Genomic DNA, 25,069 nt, shown 5'->3' with positions numbered 1-25,069 from the left:
AAGTAGAATAGGTTTAGTTAATTGCTTCTTGCCACTTAAATTCGTGCAATTTTAAGTTAGATTATAGGTTGTCCTTCATTAATCATTTCTAGCATTTACAGCTTTAAACCCAAAACCCCCAATCCAATAAATAAACTCAATCTTAAGAATTATCATCTGGCCATTACATTCGTTAGGAGATGATCCGAGTTACCCTATACTACATTAGCGTAGAGAGGTTTGATACTTGATTTGTTTGATATCATATTACGACAAATACGGGCTTTATTAATGTGCAACATCGATTCCAATTAATTTGCATAGATAGGACCTGACTCCCACAAGCATCGAAAGCCTAGAAACAATGTCAAAAATTATTATCGTCATTTTTGTATAGTGTCACATAAGTATCAAGTTTCCTAAATCTTAACTCACGTAAATACATTGGAAGATCTCTATAAGTTTGCTCATAATCACCAACAACTTTCTTGAAACATCAAACCTAACTTTCATATCTCTTTGAATAAACCTTGGTTTGTACAGTTCAGAAGCAACAAACTGTTCTTCAAATTCAGATGCTACAAATGTGAATGTGCAAGCTTTGTGATCAGGTGTTTCCCTAAGGCTGTGATATTGATATTCTTTTACATATTTTGTAACGGTGAACTCTGTATCTCCCCTAGCTACTACTCTCTAGGTACATGATTGATTGAAGTAAATAGCTTTAATTCTATTTAGCTGGGTGTCAATTGGATTATATTTGATGTTTTTAAACATAGCATGTCTTACAAGTTCATCCTTGAACTCCTGTCATAAGAAAAAATCTATCCAACAAAAAAATTATATTTTGTTATTGCCTCTACAATTGGACTTGGTATTAATCGTGAATTCATAACATATGCAACATCAGTAATTAGAAACTACTGCTCTAAATCACTGTACTAATTTAGGTTAAAATCAACTTGGTTAAATTGGATATCATTGGCTAAGAATACTTTTAAATATGTATTGCATTTTAATTCCTCTTCAATTCAAATATCTGAATCTTCCTGCTGACTCCATGTTGCCTCAAAATATTCTCCAAATAACATGCTATTACTCGGTACCTCATTTTGTAATGGATTTGCTTCTTCTTTACATGATTCAAGTTCATCAGATATATAGTCATCCCTAAAAAAATATTGCAATAATAACAATTACATAAACTAAGATATATATAGATGGTTTATAAATATAGTTCTGATCCTAATATAAGAAGTTATAGGTCACAGGATGAGTTTTGACCAAAACTCATTGATGGAACTAGGGGACTCAGATTTTTAAAAAGTTACAATCATATGGAAGGTAATAGTGTGGAAATGTATACATGATGTCCAATCCTAGTTCTGAGACACGTAGATGAAGTTATGATCGCATGTCAACAGGCAAAGACATGGTACTGATGTATGAAGACTCAACACCATTATGATGTTGATATTTGGAAACCAATACCATAGCCTTCTGAAAGTTTAAAATGGTTTTGAGCACTATTAAGAGGACCTTCAAATAGTCAACAAGGGCACATTCAAACTCTGATGCACCTAATTAGCCTACATGACAAGGAATGACTCCAATCGAAGCTTTCTAAGTTCATCAATCAGTTTGAAATGAAACCTATTGATGAACCTAGGGGACTTGGATTTATGAAAACTTAAAATGGGATGGGAGATTATAGTGTGTAGAATGTATATATGGTGTCCAATCCTAGTAGCCCAAAATATGATCGTGTGTCAACACATACTGTGGTGTTGATGTATGAAGACCAACACCATTGTGGTGTTGGTATTAGGAAACCAACACCACAACCTTCTAAAAGTTTAAAATCATTTTGAACACTATGGAGAGGGCCTTCAAACAATCAACTATGACATATTCAGACGCAAGGTCATCTACTAAATCCACAGGAGTTGGAATGGGCCCGACAAAGCTCTTTAAGTCCATTAATATGTTAATGATCGATATCTAGTGATGGACCTAGGAGACTCGGATTTCTAAGAACTTAAAATGTTATAGAAGGTAATAGTTGTAGAATGTGTACATGGTGTACAATCCTAGTTCTTATCAAATTGTGTTAATTGATGATAAAGTTTGAGGGCATTCCAAATCTTTTCAAGAGTTAGAAATGCTTAAAGATGATAAAGGAGGGCAGTTATAGAATCTCACAAGAGTTGAAATGCCATTGATGGACTTAGGAGACTCAAATTTAAGAAAACTTGAAATAATATGGAATGTAATAGTGTGTAGAATATATATATGGTGTCCAATCTTGATGTTGAGACATATAGCCAAAGATATGATCGCGTGCCAACTGACACAGACTGTGGTGCTGGTGTATGAAGACAAACACCATTATGGTATTGGTATTCGAAAACCAGTACCACAACCTTCTAAAGGTTTAAAAAAATTTTGAGCACTTCTAGAAAGACCTTCAAACAGTCAACTATGACATATTCGAATTAAGGTTCATCTAATAAACTCATAGGAGTTGGAATGAGACCGATCAGAGCTCTCTAAGTCCATTAATGAATTTTGATAAAATTCATTGATGGACTTAGGAGACTCAGATTTTTAAAAAAATTACAATGAGATGAGAGATATTAGTATGTAGAAGGTATATATGGTGTCAAATTTTAATCTTGATGCATGTAAGCGAAGTTAGTTGCATGCCACCTGGTACAAAAAGTGATGTTGGTTTCTGAAGATGGTACCATAGTAGTCCTGGTCTTTGGGAACCAGAACCATAGTAGTGCTGGTCTTTGAAAATCAACATCACATTATTATGTTCTTCTCACACCGGTTAGTGTTGGTTTTAAAAAATCAGCACCACTGTGGTGTTTTTCTTAGAAGAACATGATAAATGAGTTCTGAAATATTCAAAACCTTATGATCAATGTTGGGAAGGTCTTAAATGGTAAACCAGGGCACATTTCCAATGCATCTAATAAATCAATAGGAGTTAGAATGAATCCAATCTGAAATGGTTAAGTCCATCAATGAGTTTTGGCTTGTAATGGAAGATATGAATGTGGAGAAGGTAGATATGGTGTATAAGCTTAGTCATGAGCTTCGTAAACGAAGTTATGGTTCAGTGCAAATTGACATAGGATCAATAGGGTGTTGAAGTTAAACCATCAGCACCACAATAAAAAGTTCAATACCAGAATGGTATTGGAATGTTTAGCATCACTATGTTACGGTTTGGAACTATTGTAAATCTTACAGATTTTGACATTTCAACACCAAGTTGTAAAAAATAATATTAATAAGTTGGAGAAACTTGAACCTCTAAATATATATTTTCTATTTGCTAACCTTATAATATCTCATATTAAAAAACTAATCATTTATAATCGGATGATTTTATTTATAGCGTCAACTTTATAAAAACCTCAACTACATGGACGATAAAAAAATCCTAAAATATTTTTTTCTATTATAATTGATATAAATAAAGAAATAAATCAGAAATAAATATGAGAAAATCTTGAACAAAATTGATGAGAAAATATTGAATGAGTTGCTATGTTGTAACTTTGATCATTCTTCTTCGGAGAACACTCGGTCTTCAAAGTTTGAGTGGCACCGAAGTTTTAGATCACCTTTTAGGATTTACGCATTTACTCTTTTTATCGATATTTTTTACTTTATTGAAATCTAGCTAGAATGTCTATTTTGTGATGGTATAGATTGTGTTGCGTGTAAAACATGAAGAGGTAAGGTAAGTACGAGAATGAACGTTACTTCATGTATCCAAACCAACAAAATATTTATTTTTTAATAAAATATGGTTTGGATGCCTTGGAAAAATGCGAATGAAGTCAGTTGTGGACGAGAGGGGTAAATTGGAAATCAAGGGCACCTTTTGGAAAACCTAAAACCTCGGTGCATCTTTTAATAATTTTAAATTTTCAAATACGCCCTTTGAGAATTTATGCTAAGTTCAATCACGACATTTTTGGATCACTCCTAGAAGAACAGCCTAATGCCCCTTGGAAATTCAAATCATAAATATGGATAAATTGTACTTTAAATTTATTTTTTTAATGATGTAAAATTTGATATCTTAATTATATAAAAAAAATAGAGGGCAAGAGAACATTACTTTATCTTAAGACTTACATTGAAATTAAGAGCCGAATAATGGTTGAAACGCCACAGAAGATTGCCTTTGCCTTCAAAGAAATCTTGGAAAAAAAAAAAGCTAAGGAACAAAAACAAAAAAACTCATGATGTAATCAAGCATAATGGTGGCGAAACTTGAATTAAACCTGAGCTTTAAAAACCCAAATCGAACTTGAATTAATACAATTTGACTAAACCGAACCGGATCGCGGTTTTTTAGGGTTAAATGATTAATTCACCGCCCTGATTTCGTTTTGTTCTTCACCGCGCCGCAATAAGTAAATCCCTTTCTCTTCCCTTTCCCCCACTTTCCACACCCTCTCCTGTCTTCCTCTTCCCGTCCGCCGTCCAGCGTCCGCCGACCGCCGACCGCCGACCGTCGACTGACGTTGAGCCATACGATCGATTGGGTAGGTTTCCTCCTTGCTTCCATTCAATTTTGGAAATTATGATATCTGTCCAAATCTTTCTCGGATCAATATGGTTCACGAATCGTAGTGATAACTGTTGAGAATGGTAATGGCGACAGCTAGATGTGGGCATGGATGCTTGTGTTAGTAGATGTGGTACCGGGACGCTAAGCAAATCTTGGATTTGTTGTGGAAGTTAATAAAGAAGTATGACGTTTGGGCGGGTTGATTCAGTAAATCCTTAGGATTTGTTAGTACTCGTTGTATGGGTCATATGTTGAAAGGTTCTTGGTTTGTTTTTTTTAGTGGTTTTTTAGTTTAGGGTTTGCATGGTTCTAGTTGCTAAACACGAGATAACTTTGTAGATCATATTGTTGGGAGCACATTGTGTTATGATTTGGATATTTAATTTCTTGTGCTTTTCATATTGCTAACTTAGTTGACTTGCATGATGTAAAATCAATAATCATGGAGGTCAATTATGCCTTATGAAGTACATGACGGATGTTAGGGTTCATGATATTGAAATATTGTTCGGCCTGCATAGTTGTTTGGTAAAGTGCATGAGAGTGTCTAAGATAACTTTCTGAATTGGAGGTAGAAATGCATGAGTGAAGCTTCCTTTTATGCCGATAATGAATTTGTCTTGGTCTTAGGGCCACCTTGATGATGGAAAGTTTGTTGGACTCCTTGTAGTTGTAGCTTCTGTAGCTAGTTTATCTATTATTATTTGGAGCATATGCATGCATCCTGCAGTTATCTTTTCAGTTAAGATTCAGTGGTAGAAATTATTGTGTATGAGGGTGCCTATTCTATCCCTGAAAATGAACCTATTTGGTTCATGAGATTTGTGACATTAATTGTCTTTTTTTACTTTACATGTAACGGAAACTTTTTTTCCCAGGACCTTAACAATTCCTATGATCAAGGTAACCTTACATGCTTTTCAAGTTAATATTTGTATTGCAAAGCTGTTTCTTTGATTTCCTGGTTTAATTTATCTTGGCAATTTCCAATGCTGAAAACTTTGGCTACGTATGGGAACCCTAAATTTGGATTTATGGTGTTCAACAGCCTTCTGCCAAATCTTTGAATTGCTTTCGACTTAAGCACTAGCCTCACCGCAACCTAGCACTGAATTTGCAGTTTGCTTGCAAGTAAAATCCCTTTATAACCTCAATTTACAAGGATCCTTGGCAATGATACCACCCTTTTCTCATAGCATTTTTAATTGATGCATCTTTTATTTAGCATAGATTTTAATCATCTCTAATTTATTATCAAGTGGTGCTTTATCACTTTATTCAGTTTTTTTTAATCCTGCAGGGTTACACTGTAACATAGGTGAATTGGAGTATTTGGTCCACCTTATCAGTCTCCTAATTGATTCTGCAGCTTATAATTGTACCTTGTTCTTGAATTGAACAGTGAAGTAAAAAAATTAGCCATGTCTAACATAGTCAATGGTGACAGTACTCTAGACAGAATCAGCCGTTTGCCACCAAATATTATCGAACAAATACTCATGCGCTTACCATTGAGAGATGCAATCCGGACAAGCATCTTATCACATGATTGGAGATATGCATGGAGTAGTATTCCACACCTTGCTTTCAGTTGGCAAGAATTCCCCCTATCTATATGCAACTATTCACAAGTTAATTTTGACCGTAAGCTTGTAGACATTATTCATCAAGTCCTACTACTCCACCAAGGACCAATTCACAGATTTGAACTGTCAATTCAGTTAAGATGCTCCAAAGATATGGATGGGTGGCTTCTCTTTCTTTCAAGAAATGATATTAGAGAAATAATTCTACTTAGATGGGAAGGAGAGGTGTATAAGTTGCCTTCATGTCTTCTCTCATGTAAAGGGCTCAGGTCTCTATCTCTGCATAGATGCATGTTCAGACCTGTTCATTTCCAAGGCTTTCCACGTCTTGCATCTCTGTTTCTTAGAAGTGTTGCCATTTCACAGGATGGGCTAGAGGCTTTAATCACCGCTTGCCCTCTACTAAATAAACTACGCCTGATAGACATGTTTGATTTTGGTGGTCTTAAGGTTTGTTCCCCAAGTCTGGTTAACTTGACATTTGTTGGAGAACACATAGATCTTTCTTTTGAAAATGTTCCATTATTAGCTACATTGTCTGTCTCCTTAACTGTGAAGAGTGACAAGTATTCTGCATCCCCTGGAGTAATTTGCAAATTATTTAGAATCCTATACCATCTTCCCAGTATTAAGAAGATTGTACTGGGTGGTCAAGCATTCAAGGTATTTGGGCTCCCTTTGTCTTCTTTGAATTCCACCATTTGTGTGCATCTGCTAACAGTTTTATAACTACATTTTCTCAAAGTCTAGGTCTGGACATATGGTGAGTTACGCATCCAGCTTCCTTGCACATATCAGCTAAAGCATTTTCATGCAACTGTAAATTTTAAGGACATACAAGAAATGTTTGCCATAGTTTCCCTGTGCAAAAGCTGCCCGTTGTTAGTGACTCTCGAGTTAGAGGTAATTTGTTCGTATAATATTTTTTTCATGCATCATGTATTCGTAACTAAAATTATACTCGTTCTAGTAATCTGTGCTCTTTTACTTCAATGTTTATTGCAATCCTCTTTTTGTCTCGTCATTGTAATTTCTGAACAAATTGTAGGCACGTTTTGTCATGCAAGAAGATCACGGAACAGCTGATGAGAAATTTTGGAATTCGCAGCAAAGTTTTGATTGCCTATTTAGCCACCTCAGAAGTTTGGAAATTACTGGCGTGAGCTGCATACTTGAACTCCCATTTTTGAAGTTTGTTCTTGCCAATGCACCAGTTCTTGAGGCTGCATACATTGGATTTGACTACAGACTGAAGACTGAGCTCGATATCACAAGGGAGATGATCAAATTCAGGAGATTATCACCTGCAGCTGAAATAAAAATTTTAAAGAGAAAATTTCGGAATGTGTCATCTATGTGGGCTTGAGATCCCTTGGAATGCTTAGATTTCAAATGAAGACTTTTGAAGCTTTCTAGTTCTCATCTTTGAATTTTGCCATAGCAGGATGTCTCCTGTAAGTACCTGCCAGCATGATGTGCTGTCGTAAACAACAGCAAGCATACTCATTTTTTTTAGTAGAAAGAAAGGGACCAACTTCTATGACACACTGGAGTTTTTTTAATCTTGGTTTATGGTTCCTAATAGTATTTGAATCAAAATACTTTCCTTTGAATCTGAAAAAGAATATTATACTGAAACTTGTTTAGTTTGCAACTACTGTCAATTTGCAGACTCGTAAGAGTACAGTTGTTTCTTGTCTTTGAAGAGTGACTCTCTTTCTTCTGTGATAAAAATGTTGCTGTGTTATCACTGTCAGATGTCTGTAATGTGATTGAACTCCACGTTTGAATTGAACTGCTGGTGTGAATTTGCACGTGTACTTACTCCGGGTTGCATTGCTATTCTAATGCGGGCCCACCACTAGCTTCGAACTGTGCGCCATAATTAAATTATACTGTCATACCACCTAGAAATTAAGAATGAAATTGATTTTTTTTAAAAAATAATTTTACTTTAAAAATTTTAAATTGAAAATTATATTGATTCAAAGTTAAGTAAAATACAGGAATCTCGATTTCTTTTATAGATTTTGTTTGATAATAAATATAAAGTTAAATATTTAAAAACTATATTAATCTTACTTTCTATTTATTATTAAAATAAAATATTAATTATTATATAATAAAAATTAAATATTAATCTTAAATATTTTTATTTTATTTTATTTATTATAGATGCATCAATTTTGATTAATCTTTAAAAAAATTAATTTCTTTTCTTTTATCGCTAATGAGCCAATATATATTAAATATTTTGAAACGATTATAGAGTTGAATTTTGAGAAAACACCAAAGAAAATTTAAAGGCTTAAAACATAGATCTAGTTTTGAAATGATCATTGAAGCACATTACAATAGTAATCTCAATTTTGAGGGAACATTTAGAGGTTTAGAGCGTAAATATAGCATTGAAAAGATCATTAAAGCATGTTTCAAGCACTACAAAATTAAGGGCATTTTGCGATGAATTTTACGACGAAAATAAAAAAAATTTTTGTACAAAATCATTTGACGATGATTTTTATGATAGAAATTTTTTTCATTGGTAATAGCTCGTCGCAAAATTCTGTGACGAAAAACTATTTATTCGTTGTAAATTTTGCGACGAATATATTTTTTGTCGCAAATTTCGTCGCTAATTTGGCGACAAAAATCTGATTTTGTCGTCAAATTTTACAATGAAAATAACTTTCGTCGCCAAATTTGGCGACGAAACTTTGGTTTGATCACCAATTTGGTGATGAAAATCGATTTCGTTGCCAAATTAGCGACAAACCGATTATTCGTCGCCAAATTGGCGATGAAAACCCTATTTTCGTGGCCAAATTGGCGATGAATAACCGATTCATCGTCAAAATTACGATACTTTTACAACGAATCTATTTTCGTCGCAAAACAATAAAAATTTTCACAGATTCATGTCCATTCAATTCAAATATGAATCCTGTTTACATACAAATCTACCAATCCATTCTATACATTACAAAAATCACAACCAATCATCACATCACATCCTATATAACAAACACTTACATATTAACAAACAAACATATCCTAATTAGCAAACAAACAACATATTAATAACAATAACTAATTATAATGAAACAAACACATCCTAACATTAACCTTAATAAAACATACATACAACATCATCCTCCAAACATCCAATAAAGTATTAAAACATCCAATATCATCTTCAAAACATTCATCGATAATGACAAAACATATCATCGATAATCAAGTCTCAAAATGACAAGAAACAAAAAGTATCATCGTCCACGGCATCAGCTTCAGATAATACTTTCTGCTTCACTTTCTTCTCCATCCGAGCTTCTTTTTCTTTTTGTATATCAGAAAATAAAAAAAATATTATTTTACACAAATTAATTATAATATGAAAATATTTACTTCTCTGTCATCCTTTATTTCACCAACCCTATTTAAAATAAAATAACAGTATTAATCAATAAAAAAAATAAAATATTTATAAATAGAAAAAAATTTAAAACAATACTAATTGTGAGAAAAATCAAAATGATACACAACTAAGCTTATGAAGAATCCTCATCATCATCGTCATCACCGGAACCAGGAGGAAACTGACTCAGAGTGGAGCCTAATTACAAATGTCGCATGATAAAATTCTGTTGTCGATGCATTTCTCTTATTTCTTCGTCCCTTTGTAAAATAATGATATTCAAATTAGAAACTTCTTCAATTAGTCCATTTATGTGTGCTTCTATATTCATAAGTTCTACCATATGGATCTTCAATAATAAATGGAAAGTTATGGACTCTGTACCAAATCTGTTGACATGTTAATCTCAATGGTGGAAATGTTCTTTTAACTCTATTTTTAGTGAATTATTCTTTATTCCTTCTGAATTTATGATTTGATGGTAAAAATTATTTATGACAATCAAAATAACTCGGCTTCCTCCCATGTTTCATTCTGAATGATTTTGATCTCTTCATACATATTGGGCATCCTAAAATTTCAGTGGTATTCCAGCCTGATAATATGTCATAAGTCGGAAAGTCATTTATCGTCCAAACCAGTGTCGCCTTCATTACAAATATCTGATTAGTATGAACATCATATGTAGGAAAACCATCATCCCATATTATTTCAGCTCTGCAATCAGCGATTGTATATAAACATCAATTAACTTTTTCAAATTTTACGGATCAGACACAATCAATATTAAAAACATATACGATGTTTTCATACACATCCTAGGTGGAAGATTATACGGAGTTAATATAACTTGCCAACAAGAATAATTTCTTCCTGATTTGTCAAATAAAGCAAATCCATCAGCACAGACACCTAATCGTATTCCATCCGAGTTTCCTTCGTAAATTCAAGATATGTTCTATCAAAATTTTTCTATACCTCTGTATCTGATGGATGACACATTAAATCCTCTTTTGTTGATGATTTACATGTCAAATAATATGTTCAGCAGTGACTTCTGATGTACAAAGTCTTTATAATTTAGGAGTTAAAGATAAATAAAATAACTCATAGTATATTTTACCCACGGTCATCAAATATTAATATTTTTTTATTGTGGCGAATCAGACCTCACAATCACATTTGGGAACTCACTGTAAGGATGACTGCCTCACAATCACTTTTGAATTGATATTTTTAAACTTTATCCCTACTATAATTTAAATCTGCAGAAATATAAAATTTTTATAAAAAAGTTAAAACGAAAAGAAAACAATCCATTCTTAGGAAATAAAACGATCACGCACAGGGCGGTTTTATTGTTCTAACTTGTGTACAACTGCAATCCAAGGCGACCATAATCAGTCAGCCCCAATAATGTAGAGCAACCTTCATAAAATTGAAAAACAGTATGCATGCATCTAAACCAAAAATAAATATTGGGATCTATGAAGTCAACTGCATGTCTAATATCCATATATAAAGACAGGTTCAACTAATAATCATCTTGTTAAAAAAGGAGGAATGCTCGGGAAAGTGCTCGATTAACTCATCCTTGTTCACCCAGACGAAATCTTTGCAGTTTCCAATATGAAGTTTACTTGTGCCGATAACTTGAGATTTAAAAAAGAATCTCTGTGTCAAGAAAAAAGAAAGTTTGGTAAAATAATCGAGATAAGAGGCTTAAATGTCGCATGACATTCAAATTAGCCTAATTCATAATTAACTCAAGCAAAATACTACCGGTAAAATTGATAATAGTTAAATGTTCGTTTCAAAGAGTTGCAATATGGATACTAAATTCCAAAACATTCATCACAATTACTGACGTCTACCTTGAAAGATGGAATTTCAGGTTCGTCATCTTTTGGTTCCACAGCCATATGTGCCATTGGAGCATTGCCCACAAAATATGTATGACTAAGCCCTCCAAGTACAGATTTTAATGCTGCTTCTGCACACTGCAAACCAATTATGTAGAACTTCAAAATGATATTGTTCAGAAAGAAACACACGTGATAAGGCTACATGTAGTAGCATTGTTGCCAACAAAGATATACCAAACGCAGAGTTTCTTCGTTTTCATAAACTTTCTCTGGAAAATGCCAAACAGGTGTCTCGTCAGGGGCTCCATACGAGCTACCATATAAGAGAAGATAAAGTCTTCTGTCAAGTGCTCTTTGCAGTGACCTAACAAAGAAACACATCAGGATAAAACATATGTGATCATTAAGTGAAAAGGTAAAAAACAAGCCATAATACAGTGGGGTCATCATCCAAAGAGGACAGTCTCACAATCTGCACCTGACAGTGTAATTAACTTGCAGGTAGAAAACAAACTGAGAAGCAAGAAGGGTTTGGTAGGGCAGAAGTCTCAAGCAGTGGTCGCAATAGACTTAGAGTATGTTCACCAATAATACGTATGTAGTGGTCGGGTCTCAAGTATCAATTGTCGATAGAAAAAGATAGTGAGATAGACAATCAAGTAGGCATAGAAAGGATCGTAGCTATTGCTTTGAGTGGTAGACAAGACGATGAAAAAAGTAAACCTAACACATGTCACGTCAGCTTAAACAAAAGCTCATTGTTACTTGGGAGAATGGCAAAAATATTCCTTTGACAACTTAGAATACCCAAGAAATATGCACTTGGCATACTTGATATACTTGATTATCATTGCCTAAGGACAAAAAGATGAATAAAGCAAGTGCATTTAAGTAGGAAAACTGCATGGTACATCATAAATAAAGACAATATAGAAAGAAACTTGACCATGAAGAATCGAAGAAGCATGCCATTTCTAGGATAATATGATATGAAAATTGTCATCTATAAATTGCAGGGGAACATATGAAGCAATAAAGTTCATAAGATCTCAACTAAATACCTAAATGCCTAGTCTTTCTTTCTGTTTTATTGAGGTGCATAGAGCAAAATTGACCATTTTTCATTTAAAAGGCTAAATCATGCTGACTGATCAACCATGAAGGTAACAAAATACCTAAAATTGAAGCTCACAGAGATGGCAAGGATCCCAGAATTCATAATGGACAAACAAAACATGTTTTGAGACTCAAACAAGGAACAAGGATCAAAAGTGTTACCTAACTGAAAGGATTCACACTTAAAACTATAGAGCTTAACAATTAGGAACTATCTTTTGTAAATTCTACAAGCTATAATACCTTAGGCAACCATGTATCTGGAGAGGAGTTAGTCACAAAAGCAAATGAATATGTAGCCACTGTAAACTGACACAACCTTTGAGACTATAGGAGAGGTTATTGAGTAATTCAGCAAATTAATGAGTTTGGTCTTGCATATAGATCCAAAGAAAATATGTTATGAAATAAAGCAATTAAAATTGTCATGTGGCACATGGGTGTATTTTCCTTGGGAAAAGACCGTTCAGGGTGTGACAAAACTCAAGTAATAGAGGACTTCAGAAAATGGTAAAGATGGAATAGAAGTGGCCTAACCAATGCTCTTTGTTGATCTGAAGGCTTAGCTACTACAGTGGAACAAGTAGGATGAGATAATAGTGTAAAGTCAAAGAAAAGCTTACCAAACATATGCTTAGAAGAACTAGAATCTACAGCCCAAATTTTGACCCAGAAGCATAGATCATATAAGCACCAGAAATGGCTCATAAACCAAGGATGCCATGGACATGAAAAGTCTATTCTGAGATGCCTAGAATTGAAGGAATTGCAAATACTCCTCGATTAGTACACAAATGGTAGAAGACTAGCAGTCAAGGAGATCTATCATTGAGTTTGAGTCATCTTGTTGATGAAGGAGCTACAAAAAAATATAGATTCTATGGTTGGGATATAGGCAATGAATATGGAACGAAAGCACTTGTTCCTGGATAATTACCAATAGGATATGAACAAAGGCATTATGAAGAAAAACAACGATCATCAGGACAAGTATATATTCAGGGGATGATACAAGGGAGAGAAATATCCAAAACTTGTCAAGAAGACATCTAAGAAGTGAACAAGAAGGGTGTGACATCACTATAGGTTGCTTAGAGGAGAGCATAGTGAGCAAGAAGCCACACAACATCAGGAATGAGGAGCAACAAGTAATCTAATGGAATATGCAAACCAAATTGGAGCAAAAGGTCACTTGAAAAGAGATGGAACAGGACAAGCCACACAAAACAATTCTCAAGCTAAGCTTGTTCAAGATAGTGAAGTTGAATATACAGAAGAAACTTTAAAAAATTAAACTTATAAAATGTTAAAAATAAAGCATCAAGGTCATTTTATCACCACTTTATTAGTACCAAATAGTTGGCATTCAAGGAACAAACATCAAAATCACTTTTTGAGCATCAAGAGTAGGAATGGCTCTAACTACTCTAACTATGGAATTCAAATGTTGCAGACAACAAAAATGGGAACACAGTGAAAGCAAGACAATCAAACAACCACCAACAATTACGTATCAGGTCAAGCAAAGTGAGGGAAAACCAAGTCCATGTTTACCTCTTGTCATTATTCTTGTCAGCTTCTGTGATCCTTGGTGCAGGTACATAGTCAATCTTATAATCACCTTTGCCCCTATTAAGGCAATAACAATTACCATGAAACATATATAAGTACATTAGGAAGACGAATTTTTATTCTAACTAAATTTCCTATATAGCTAATTTTGCAAGGAAATACAGTAAATTGACTTCTGAACCGAAGTGATACTCATTGATCTATTGCTAATCTGTATAGTATTGCTGTAGTTATTTCTTTGCTGAAGATTGGTTGTCTAGACTCTAGAAATCTAGACATGTAGCATGGAGACTAATAACATCATAAGCTAAGAACACACAGATCACAGCTGTTTCCATTCCTACTAAGAAAAATAATAATACGATTAAAAAAAAAGGTCCAACAAAGTCTACTCAACAGTTTAAGAAAGACAGTCCAGTTCTCAGATCCTTTCAAATAAGACAATTTGAAGTCTAACATGCAAACAAGCCAGTTGGGAAAACATATGAAAAGAAAATATAGTACTGAAGAATTCTAAATCACGTATTATTGATAATTATACTGCATAACTACTCAAACTTTCAAATTGTTAGAATTCAGGACAAGCATTGCCAAAGTGAAAACAAGCTCAAGAGAACGAAACAACTTGAATTCAATCGGAGAAATCAGATCGCCAAAATGAAATACGTTTTACCTTGTATCCCCCCTCGACAAGAACTCATCTGGGTATTTCCGACGATATTGCTGCCTCCATCGGAACCTACAAGACGTATCACATTCAACCCACTCCAGCTATTTCCATCGAGTTTACGATATTCATCAACCAAGGCAGTAAAGTAACAAAGATCTAGACTTACGAGAATTCCTGGAAAGCGTAGACAATGGGTTCGATTTTGGGAATGACAACCGGAAGGCGTTCAAAAAGAACGGAGGCGACAATCTTCTCCGAGCTAGTGCTCCCGACCACGCCACCGGTTGCGGAGGATGAGAACCATCTAGATCGTCGAAGTAGCAGAACGACGGATCTCTGCATCTCACTGCGGCCAAGTTCTTCCTTGCAAAACCCTCGATAAAACCCTGAGATTAAGCAGGTAAGAGCATAAACGCCAAGATCTCGCCTAACTGAGCAATGATCATAAACAGAAATCCTGTGAAGGAAAAGAAAACCAGAGGAGAAGAGCTAGAAGCTTACCACAAATGGAGCTTTAGGCGAGACCGCGCGAGGAGACTGCTAGAGTGACATCGGAAGGACGATGAAATTAGGTTTTTGTTATAACGTTGCACAGGTGTACACTTTTTTGGAGAATTTTTCATTTCACACCATGCTTTTAACTAATGTTTTAAATCATACCTGTAATTTTATTATTATCATTTTACTTTAGACTTATGTAAAATATTATTAAATTTATCCCTGACATTTTTTATAAATATTATCAATCCATTCTTATTAAATAATCATATCTCAAAAGAGTTAGTAATTGTACATGGAATTGGAAAGTAAAATTTTCTCATGAACCTAAAATTAGTCATTGTAATTAATATAATTTATTTATAAGAAACTTTATAATGAGAAAAATTCATACATTTTTTTTACTTATTTCATGATTTATATTTTTTTAAAACTTCTTGGTTAAGTCATCTTAATTTTTTTTCAATTTTGTTGACAACAATTTTTTTTTTAAAAAAATCAAACGAACTTAAATTCTTTAATTTTAATGTAAAGATAGATGGATAAATTTTAAAAGGCTCTCCTCTAGCATCTATTTTAATTAATGTTAAAGAATTTTTAAATTTTTTCCCCTAATTTTTAAAATTATCACCTAAATATTGATAAGACACTTTAGAAAAAAATAAAAATCATAACAAATTATACTAGTGATTAAATCTACTAAATAGATTGATCCTACAAATAAGTGTTGAAACCTGAAATCATCGATCATTTCCACTTATTTCATCCTTAAACAATTGCGTTTATTTATACAGAAAAATAGAGGCAGATTTAAGAAAGGAAAGAATGGTCAGATCTCAGAACGCTCCTCCTACACCGAGAACTGGAGAGAAAATCCAGCGGCGAGTGGAATGCGCCTTCTACCACTACCAGCACTGGTCCGTCTCCCACCTCCTCCAACGGAGCAGCTCTGCACCAGGAACGACCGCCTCCCTCCGCCGCCACCGCATCGAGGCGCGGCATGGCCCCTTCGCCGCCGGGTCCGACAGCGCCTCGTACGCCCGCTGGATCTCGATGAAGTCGTCGGCTCCCCGTCCGGCCAGCAAGTCCGGGTGGAACCGCTTCGCCATGGACCGGTACGCCCCCTGGTCTCCGCCGCTGTCGCCGTCTCCCGCACCCTGAGCACCTCGTGCGGGCTCCTAGCCCTCCTTCCGGCGGCCGCCGATACCACCGCTCTCGGCCGGATCGCCGCGCCGCCGACACTGGAGAGGCAGATTAGGGCTCCGGACATTGCGATGCAGCGCTTGCTCCGATCCACCGACGAGCTTACTTCAAAAAGGGTGGAAAACGGTGGTTGCGATGGGGCTCAAAAACGCAGAAGTTTTAGGTGCGATCGTTTGCATATTTTCCTCATGCGTGAGACGCATCTGCTGCAGGATGGAAGGAGTGGACGTTGATCCGATGAGAGGCGCAAAGTGGCTCTTCCAACGGACATGCGCACTGCGTGTTACATCCATCACGTGGCGAGGGAGGCTCCCGCATGCGCTTCTAGAAGGTGATTAACAATTATATTTTGAACCAAATAGGGTCACTTATTGACTCCTCCTGAGGAATCACGGGCGTCCTGTGAAGGCACAGATGAATCTGGGCTGTTTGTTCTAGGGGCGAGCGTTACGGCGACAGCCGCAAATGATAGCTACTGAATCAGGTACTGCGTTTTTTACAGTCCAAATGGATTTATTTGGGTTTGATTGCTTGGTGGAGTCCAAATGGAGATCTGTCATCGTAGCGTTGAATGTTGGCTTAATTTTATTACAGTGCTAAGATTCGAATTTATGAAGTCAAGGAAATATGATTTATTTTCTATAGATAGTCATGGGATCGATCATTTGAAACTATAGATTTCATCTTTTACTACGGTAGAATTGTTGACTTCTAGAGATTATATTATCCTCACATGCAAAAAGGAAATGGACAATAAGCAACCAGTTATGTTTCCAAGTGTTTTAGAACTTGGATATATAATATATGTAATTAAGTTGCATTTTGATACTTGGTTAGGATTGGCCAAGTTTAATGATGAGATTTGGTCCACTTTAATCAAAACCCTTTTGTTCTATAACATAGGGTAGGGATACGATGTAAAATTGTAATTCATGTACTATTTGGGTCATCATGATGATTCTCCACAGACTAAATGCTACATGATCCCAAGATTTGGCAACAAGAAGCTTTACCATATGAAGTTGCTAGATGGAATATGTTTAGCAACTCGACCCTCTTAGAAACCTATTTATTGATGGGGTCAATGGCTAGGATCAACTAAATTCTGATGTAAATAGGTCGAAGACAAATATGCGCCCTAACTAACTCAAACCTTTCAAGCACCTATTTAGCGAACAGGATAAAACCTAGTGTTAATATACTAAATCTCTTGGAGCCATCTGATAAATCATTTCACTAACTTGACACCTGTGAGAACCTTGCTAGTGGATTTGGTTAAAGGTTATTATATGCCTTAACCAACTCAACCCCTCGAGAACCTCGTTAATGAACAGAGAAAAAAATCTGCCATCCTTTGAGCTATTTAGTAAATTAAGTAAATGCTATCCAGTTAATTTGATTAAAGCATTAGTCTTAAGATTCAGGATTTGAAATTACAAACTCAATGAAGTTCTACTGCCACAATCAAACAACAAATCATGTTACTTAAAATCTAGTATTATATGAAAGAACAAAGTATATTGAAGTCTATTGTCATTTTATTACAGAAAAGATTCAAGACAAGCTTGTCGAGACTTCATATTTAAGGAAGGATGAGCAATTGCCTGATAGCTTTACGAAGGGGGCCATTTCGCAGCAGTTAGAGAACATCCTTAGCAAGTCTAGTTCTGTGGATGTTGACAAGCCAAACTCCAGGTAGAATGTTGTAAAAAAAAATTTAAAAACCTATACATGAGAAGCAACTACAAGCATAGGAAAACTATGTTATCACATATATATAGGATAGCTATAAGAAAGTTTATCGTGTACAGAACAGCTATAAGAAGTCTCATCATGTGTAAGACAATTATAAAAGAATCCTATCAATATGTATAGTCATGATTATCAAAGGACAACCATTAACAGCGTTTAATTTAGTTTAGTTGTATAAATTTTTTTGTACATATAAGTTTTTAAAATGCAATTCCACTCATTCTCTCTTTCTAAAACTATGCTATCACATACAGGATAGCTATAAGAAAGTTTATCATGTACAGAACAGCTATAAGAAGTCTCATCATGTGTAGGATAATTATATATAAAAGAATCTTATCAATATGTATAGTCATTATCATCAAAGGACAACCATTAATAGTGCTCAGTTTAGTTTAGTTGTATAATTTTTTTTTGTACATATAAGTTTTTAAAATGCAATTCCACTCATTCTCTCTTTCTAAAACTATGCTATCACATACAGGATAGCTATAAGATACATGTTTATCATGTACAGAATAGTTATAAGAAGTCTCATCATGTATAGGACAATTATATATAAAAGAATCCTATCAGATGTATAATCATTATCATCAAAGGACAACCATTAACAGTGCTCAGTTTAGTTTAGTTGTATAATTTTTTTGTACATATAAGTTTTTAAAATGCAATTCCACTCATCCTCTCTTTCTATTCTTCCTATTACTTTGACTCTAGGTTGCTTTAATCCAGAGTATCGTCAAACATTTCTAAATTAGCCAATAATTCTTCATAGTATTTGTTATGTGCCCAACTTAGAAACAAACATTTCTAATATTAACCAACTCTTGGAGAGAGAGGATATGATATGCAAATAAAAGATAGAGGTTTATCTTTAAGAAAGGAAAATATGTTGATTGCACAAGTACTTATAATGAAAATATATATATACATTTGTCCTGAAAATCACTCATTTTGTTGCTAAATATTTAAGGTGTTGCATGGATGATGACTCTTGGCATTACCTCTTAGGTTTGGGCATATAAACTTTGAACTTTTGTTTTTTGTTGTTGTTGTTTAATGCTTTTGTCAAGCAAGAAGATGGTAAGAGGCTTGCTTGCACCATATGATGATGCTCCTAACAAGATTTGTGAGGAATGTGATTTTGTTAAACATTCAAGGAAAAGTCTTTTAGAAGGTGTCTTTTAACTAAGCTAAGGAGTAACTTCAATTGATCTACACTGAGCATATGTTAGCCAATTACTCCAACCTCATTTAGAGGTTGTTGGATTTTCTAATGTTTATCACATTGGTTGAAAACTAGAATTGTTATACTATCAAGGTGATGTGATTAGATCGTGGAGGAGAATTGACATCTAAGAAATTTGACCTTTTTTTGCAGACAACACTGTACTCTCCTCAACAAATGGAGTCACTTAAACGAAGAACCAAACCATACTCAACATGGTTGGAAACATATTAAAAATCAAGTACATGACAAACAAGAATTTAATTTTGGATCGATGCCATCAATTGCAGTCTATTTGTTCAAGAGATGCCTTCAAAGAACTTGGAAAAGCAGATTCCACAAGAAGCATGGAGCAAATGCAAGGCCAGTGCACTTGAAAGTTTTCAAATGTATTCTAGATTAAAGGCAAAGCAAATTCAATGATAAGAGTATTCTATGGATCTTCATCAAACTATGACACTAGATCCCATACCTACAAACTTTATGATCCAAAGGAGAAAAAATTTATTGTGATGTAAACTTTCTTGATGACAATAATTGGAATTGGAGCACTAACATGATATAAGAAGAAGAGCAACTTATAGAGTAAAGTTTGCCATCAACCTCAAATGCAAAAAACATCAACGAAAGATAATTTAAGGAAACAAAAAATGAGCAACATTCAAAAAAAAAAATGATAATCTTAGTTAGTCGCATTGACTCAATTCCTGGGGGTGATCGGTCCGGTCCTACGGAAGTTTCCTATCGACCACCAGGGTAAATCGGGAAAACGCATGCAGCGGCCAACCGAGATGTCCAGCATCCTTTGATTGCGATCCCCATTTGGAGAAAAATTCATGCAAATATGCTGTAGCTGGGGATTGAATCGTAGGTGCCTGGGTGACAACCTGGATATCCTACTGCGGCACCATGGCCCTGGGGACATGGTGCCCGGGGCCATCAAAATGCCATGAATCTAGTGTAAAGTGGATTCACATGATCAATAAGAATGCCAAATGGGAAATGGGGAAATATAAGGCAAGATTAGTGACAAAGAGCTACAAGCAACAAACATGAATCAACTATAATGAGGTTTGTGTTCCCATTGCTTGAATGGAGACCATTTGATTAGTACTTTGCATATGGCTCAAAATAAATGGCAAAATTTCAACTTCATGTGAAGGTCTACCTTTTTAATGGTTATTTAGAAGAATAGGTGGTTGTTGAACAATCAATGGGATATGTCGGATAAATTAATGTGATTGCAAAGTCTTGGCAAGAATATTCCTACATTAAATATTAAGCAAAAAAAACGTGGATCCACTCAGCGGACCCGCTAGAGTAGGTCTCATGAATATGAAGTGAGGTAAATTCAGGTACGATATTACTAAAGGGTATATAGTAGACCTTTCGATAATCTTAATTAATTAGCTTTTTAATGTTTTGATGAAAATGAAATCCTCATTTTTTTTATCTCATGTTCAACTCCTAATATCGAATGCTATTATCACTCTGTGTAATTTGTCATATTTGATCAAGATTTTAATTTATTCTTACTATTAATAACTAATAAATATCAATCAAACGATAATAGAATCAACTTCCAAAAATGCTGCCCGAGTGAACCCGGAGATCCATCACGTTCCAACCTTCTCAACTCGAGCGGCCATATCAGTTTCGAGATGATGAAGGATCTTGGTCGGATGTGCTCTCTCGGATATCAACCTCTGATAGTCCCTGATGGGAAATCGAGCCTATCGAGACTGCCCACTCAGAAAGCGACATTGGCCTAATGATTAGATAGAACCAATGATGTGGACTAACAGTTATCGCCTCTAGCGCGAAGGCCCGCTCGTGAGGTTGGCCAATGGATGACACTTCACTCATGCGGTTGTTCACATAACCCGTTCAGGGTTTGCGTGGTAGTCTTCGTGGACATTTCCTCTCTATGGCTATATAAACTTCTGCGAAGGTAGGTGATCAGATATGATTTTCTTCTTACACACGAAGGTTAATCTTCTCCATCTTTCAATTCTCTTCGAGCATTTAAACGTTCGCTCACGCATGCGAGCCTTCCTTCTTCCAGCCTAGTGTCAATTTGACTGTTGTAGGAGTCACACCGACAATGTCATCCCTCAACTGACGTGATTATCCACGGGACTCTGGGAGCAGACTCGTCGGAGGATAGCCATCATTGTCACTTCTGAGGGAAGAAGGAGAGGAGGAATCGAGCGGATGAGGGATGAAGAAGGACACCATCATTTTGCATGTGCAATTGCTCGAATCTATAAAGCAAGTATTTAGGACGTGATTGGCATGCCTGCCCTCCTTCACCCATAATCACATATATTGTAGGTAAAAGAATAAAAAAGAACCATGCATGTCTACGGGGGTAAAGATAATAAATTATTTCGCACTAATTTGCAATATTATCACGGCTGTCGAGCAAGTAGAAGTTTGCTTTGTTGTCCTTAAGTTTCTTTGCTTTTCATTTGGGCTTCATTTTGGAGGTAAATAATTTTTTCTTTAATTTACCAATTAGATAAATCTATATTAACTTATGCACATTCAAGGGTTCACTATTCACCTCATGGTTTGCAAAGTCTCTATCTAGATCGTAGGATCATACAATCCTACGATCCAGAAGTACAAAATTGATCCGCGATTGAATTTTGTAGTGGAATCAGTACAGTATCAATGGAATCATACAATATCGATGAAATTGATATGATCTTACATTACAAACGATCCGGATGCGGCACCGGAATCAAGCGTCCTTGCCGGCCTCTTGGTGGACAGGGACATTGGAAGGGATGCACAAGTGTGCACGAGGAGGCGACACCTACGGTTTGCGAAAGCGAGGGGGGGGGGGGGGGGGGGGGGGGGGGGGGGCGTGCGAACTTGGGTGTCACTAGTTTCTCATGGTAGAGACAGTCTCCAACAACCGACAAAGGTTGGTCTCCGACTACATGCAATGGAGAAGAGGGGAAGGCGTCGACCGGGCCGGAGGAGCAGTGGTGACGAGCGCCTTGTGTGAGTGAGGGGAGAGGAGAGCAGCCACATAGTGATAAGTGAAATTTAGGTGTTTAGGTTTTTAGGTTTTTAAATGAAACTTTAGTTAATTAGTTCAATAACCCTTTACTAAGATATAGTTTTTTTTAAATAGAATTTCTCAAATCCTAATGAGGGGAGAGGAGAGCAGCCACATAGTGATCACTGTTTGTCGAAAAATAAGCTGCACCGTTCACCGATCGTCACCTTGGATTTGGACGAACTACGAAGATCACTTTCTCTGAAAAGACACGAGCACGGTTCCAAGTGGTTTTTGCTTCAGACACACGTGAGATTGTCGCGCGTGCTAATAGGAGCAATAGTAAAATGAGAAATGAACCCATGTGAGACTATGCAATTTGGACAAACCCTAAACCACCTACATGATTTAGGTAAATCACATAACCAACTACGCGATTTGAGAAATTACAATATATTCTTTCTAAAAGTATATATTTTTTAGCAAATTAACATTATTTTTAAATAGTAATATTTCATATATAACTTTCACATCTACAACTCCATTATCAACTATTCATATTATGTTTTCCGTTCAAATTATTTTAAAAAATTCTATTTAGAATAAAGAGTGAGAGCCTCACAATTAAACCCATCAAATAGTGTTATTGTATGAATCTTAATCTTTGATTTAGGACCCCAAAATTCATATTTTCTTTGCAATTTGAGTTGACTCATTCCAACTTTCTTCAGATCTACGTTGCCAAATTAATGAAATAAGAAAATTATTTTAATTTTCTCTCATATTTTTTAAAATATATATCTTTAGCAATTTAAAATTCAAATAGTAATTATATTTTGTAACTACAACTTTCGCTTGCGCAAGTGCATTATATATATATACAGAATTTCTATGCTGTGCGATGGGGATTTACGTGATCCGTGCGCGACAGCCCCAACCCCCAACCACTCCTGTCGCCGTTGCCACGCCGTCCGACCACCGGAGACCGTCGGACTGGTCCCGATCGACAGCCCACTTGTCGGCGCGCCGACTGGTGCCGATTCCGACCGGATTGTTGCCGGAATCCGGTCGAATTCGGCCGGATTCCGGCCACAATCCGGCCAGAATCCGACACCAACCGACGCGCCGGCAAGCGGCGCATCGATCGCGACCAAGCCGACGGCCAGTGGTGGCCGGACGGCGAGGCGAGGGCGGATGGCAGCGGCGGGGGTCGGGGCGCGAGTACTGTGCATTCCCATATTTGGACGGTCAGATCTCATGGGCGATCGCATGATCAACGGCGGATTCGACGTCACGCACGGGCGCGGATGGGGGTATCGTGCAGCAAAGCAAAATCGTGTATATATATATATATATATATATAGACACGAGATTGATCTGCTGGGCAACAGCTTCGTGGGCGACTCGTGGGCGACAGAGCTTAATCGATCTGATAATCGATTAAGCCCTCTATTCTCCCAGTCGCAATTCCAGCCGAATCGCGTCGGATTCTGACTACAATCTGGTCGGAGACCGACCAAGGAAGGACTGCCGGCCGCCAGCGGTCCTTCCTCGGTAGGTCTCCGGCCGGATTGTGGTCGGAATCTAGCGCGATTCGGTCGGAATCGCGGCTGGCAATGGCCGCACGTGATTCTGGCCAAATTGCACCCCGATTCCGGCCACAATCCGTCCGAAAATCGGCACCGATCGATGCGCCGATGAGTGGCGCGTCGATCGGGCCTGGTCCGACGGCCGGCGGTGGTTGGACGGCGGTGCGATGGCGGCCGGAAGCGGTGGAGGTCAGAGAAGAAACACTGTGCAGTGGACGGTCCGGCGAGTGGCGCGTCGACCGGGCTCGATCCGGCGGCCGGCGGTGGCCGGACGGCGAAGCGGCAGCGGCGGGAACAACGATGGGTCGGGCGCTTGCAGCACTGTGCATTCCCACTTTTGAACGGTCCGATCTCCGCGATCACGCGTGATAGACGGTGATCCTGTTGTCGCGCACGAGCGCGTACGAAACCGGCGCGCAGCAGAGCATTTTCGTATATATATATATATATTGTTTTATATATATATATATATATATATATATTGTTTTTTTTTTTTGTTCATTACGAGATATTTTCATAATATTATTAAAAATTTCTATTTAAAGTGAAAAGTGAGGACATTAAAATTAAACACATCAAAATTCAAATCTTAACCTTTTATATAAAAAAAACTCTTTCAATTCTAACTCATATATTATACTTCTTTCTTGACTGGAGGAAATTTGCCAGGATCTAGGACCTCTTATAGAATTCACATTTTTTTTACATTCGAATGCAATTTAATAGTTAATCTTCAGCAATTTAAATCGGTTATACTACCCTATCAAAAAGAAAGTGATGTCAAGCTCTCCTCACCACACGTGGCCACGTGGCTCATGTACAGGTGTACGTTGACGTCTCATCAAAGAAAACAATAGAATAATACTTTTGATATCGCGTGTGCAATGTGCAACTCATATATGATAAAAAATTTAGGGCGCCCTAAACAATAATAGTATAATTTTTTTATTTACAATTAAGTTATTTAAATTTTTGTCCTTTAGAAT

At 36.3% G+C, this 25,069-nt stretch overlaps 2 protein-coding genes across 2 annotated transcripts; one reads left to right on the top strand and one right to left on the bottom strand.

Annotated features, from left to right (window-relative positions):
* The first annotated feature begins 4,481 nt into the window (after positions 1-4,481).
* LOC141813463 (F-box/FBD/LRR-repeat protein At1g13570) lies at positions 4,482-7,746 on the top strand. The gene is made up of 4 exons (XM_074701431.1): positions 4,482-4,550; positions 5,877-6,825; positions 6,913-7,065; positions 7,211-7,746. The coding sequence occupies exons 2-4, from the start codon at positions 5,998-6,000 to the stop codon at positions 7,526-7,528; spliced, it is 1,299 nt and encodes a 432-aa protein (XP_074557532.1). The 5' UTR covers positions 4,482-4,550; positions 5,877-5,997; the 3' UTR covers positions 7,529-7,746.
* Positions 7,747-10,984: 3,238 nt separating this feature from the next.
* LOC141813819 (uncharacterized) lies at positions 10,985-15,382 on the bottom strand. Its single transcript, XM_074701806.1, has 7 exons — positions 15,305-15,382; positions 14,970-15,189; positions 14,807-14,872; positions 14,116-14,190; positions 11,680-11,809; positions 11,455-11,580; positions 10,985-11,254 (listed from the first exon to the last, which is right to left on the bottom strand). Exons 2-7 carry the CDS (start codon positions 15,143-15,145, stop codon positions 11,111-11,113), a joined length of 717 nt encoding a protein of 238 aa, XP_074557907.1. The 5' UTR covers positions 15,146-15,189; positions 15,305-15,382; the 3' UTR covers positions 10,985-11,110.
* Between the last annotated feature and the right edge of the window lie 9,687 nt (positions 15,383-25,069).

The sequence above is a fragment of the Curcuma longa genome, chromosome 20, assembly GCF_044706935.1.
Source record: "Curcuma longa cultivar G26 ecotype Majalengka, Jawa Barat chromosome 20, ITB_CL_G26_1.1, whole genome shotgun sequence".
In the NCBI taxonomy this organism is placed as follows: domain Eukaryota; kingdom Viridiplantae; phylum Streptophyta; class Magnoliopsida; order Zingiberales; family Zingiberaceae; genus Curcuma; species Curcuma longa.
This window is presented reverse-complemented; position numbering and strand designations above follow the sequence as displayed.

Excerpts from the sequence above, each read along its gene's own strand:
- LOC141813463 (XM_074701431.1), top strand. The coding sequence starts at position 5,998 with ATGTCTAACATAGTCAATGGTGACAGTACTCTAGACAGAATCAGCCGT. Across the intron at positions 6,826-6,912 it reads TGGGTGGTCAAGCATTCAAG|GTCTGGACATATGGTGAGTT; the intron begins GTATTTGGGCTC and ends CTCAAAGTCTAG. Across the intron at positions 7,066-7,210 it reads TAGTGACTCTCGAGTTAGAG|GCACGTTTTGTCATGCAAGA; the intron begins GTAATTTGTTCG and ends AACAAATTGTAG.
- LOC141813819 (XM_074701806.1), bottom strand. The coding sequence starts at position 15,145 with ATGCAGAGATCCGTCGTTCTGCTACTTCGACGATCTAGATGGTTCTCA. Across the intron at positions 11,810-14,115 it reads GACAAGAATAATGACAAGAG|GTCACTGCAAAGAGCACTTG; the intron begins GTAAACATGGAC and ends TTTCTTTGTTAG. Across the intron at positions 11,255-11,454 it reads CTGAAATTCCATCTTTCAAG|AGATTCTTTTTTAAATCTCA; the intron begins GTAGACGTCAGT and ends TTCTTGACACAG.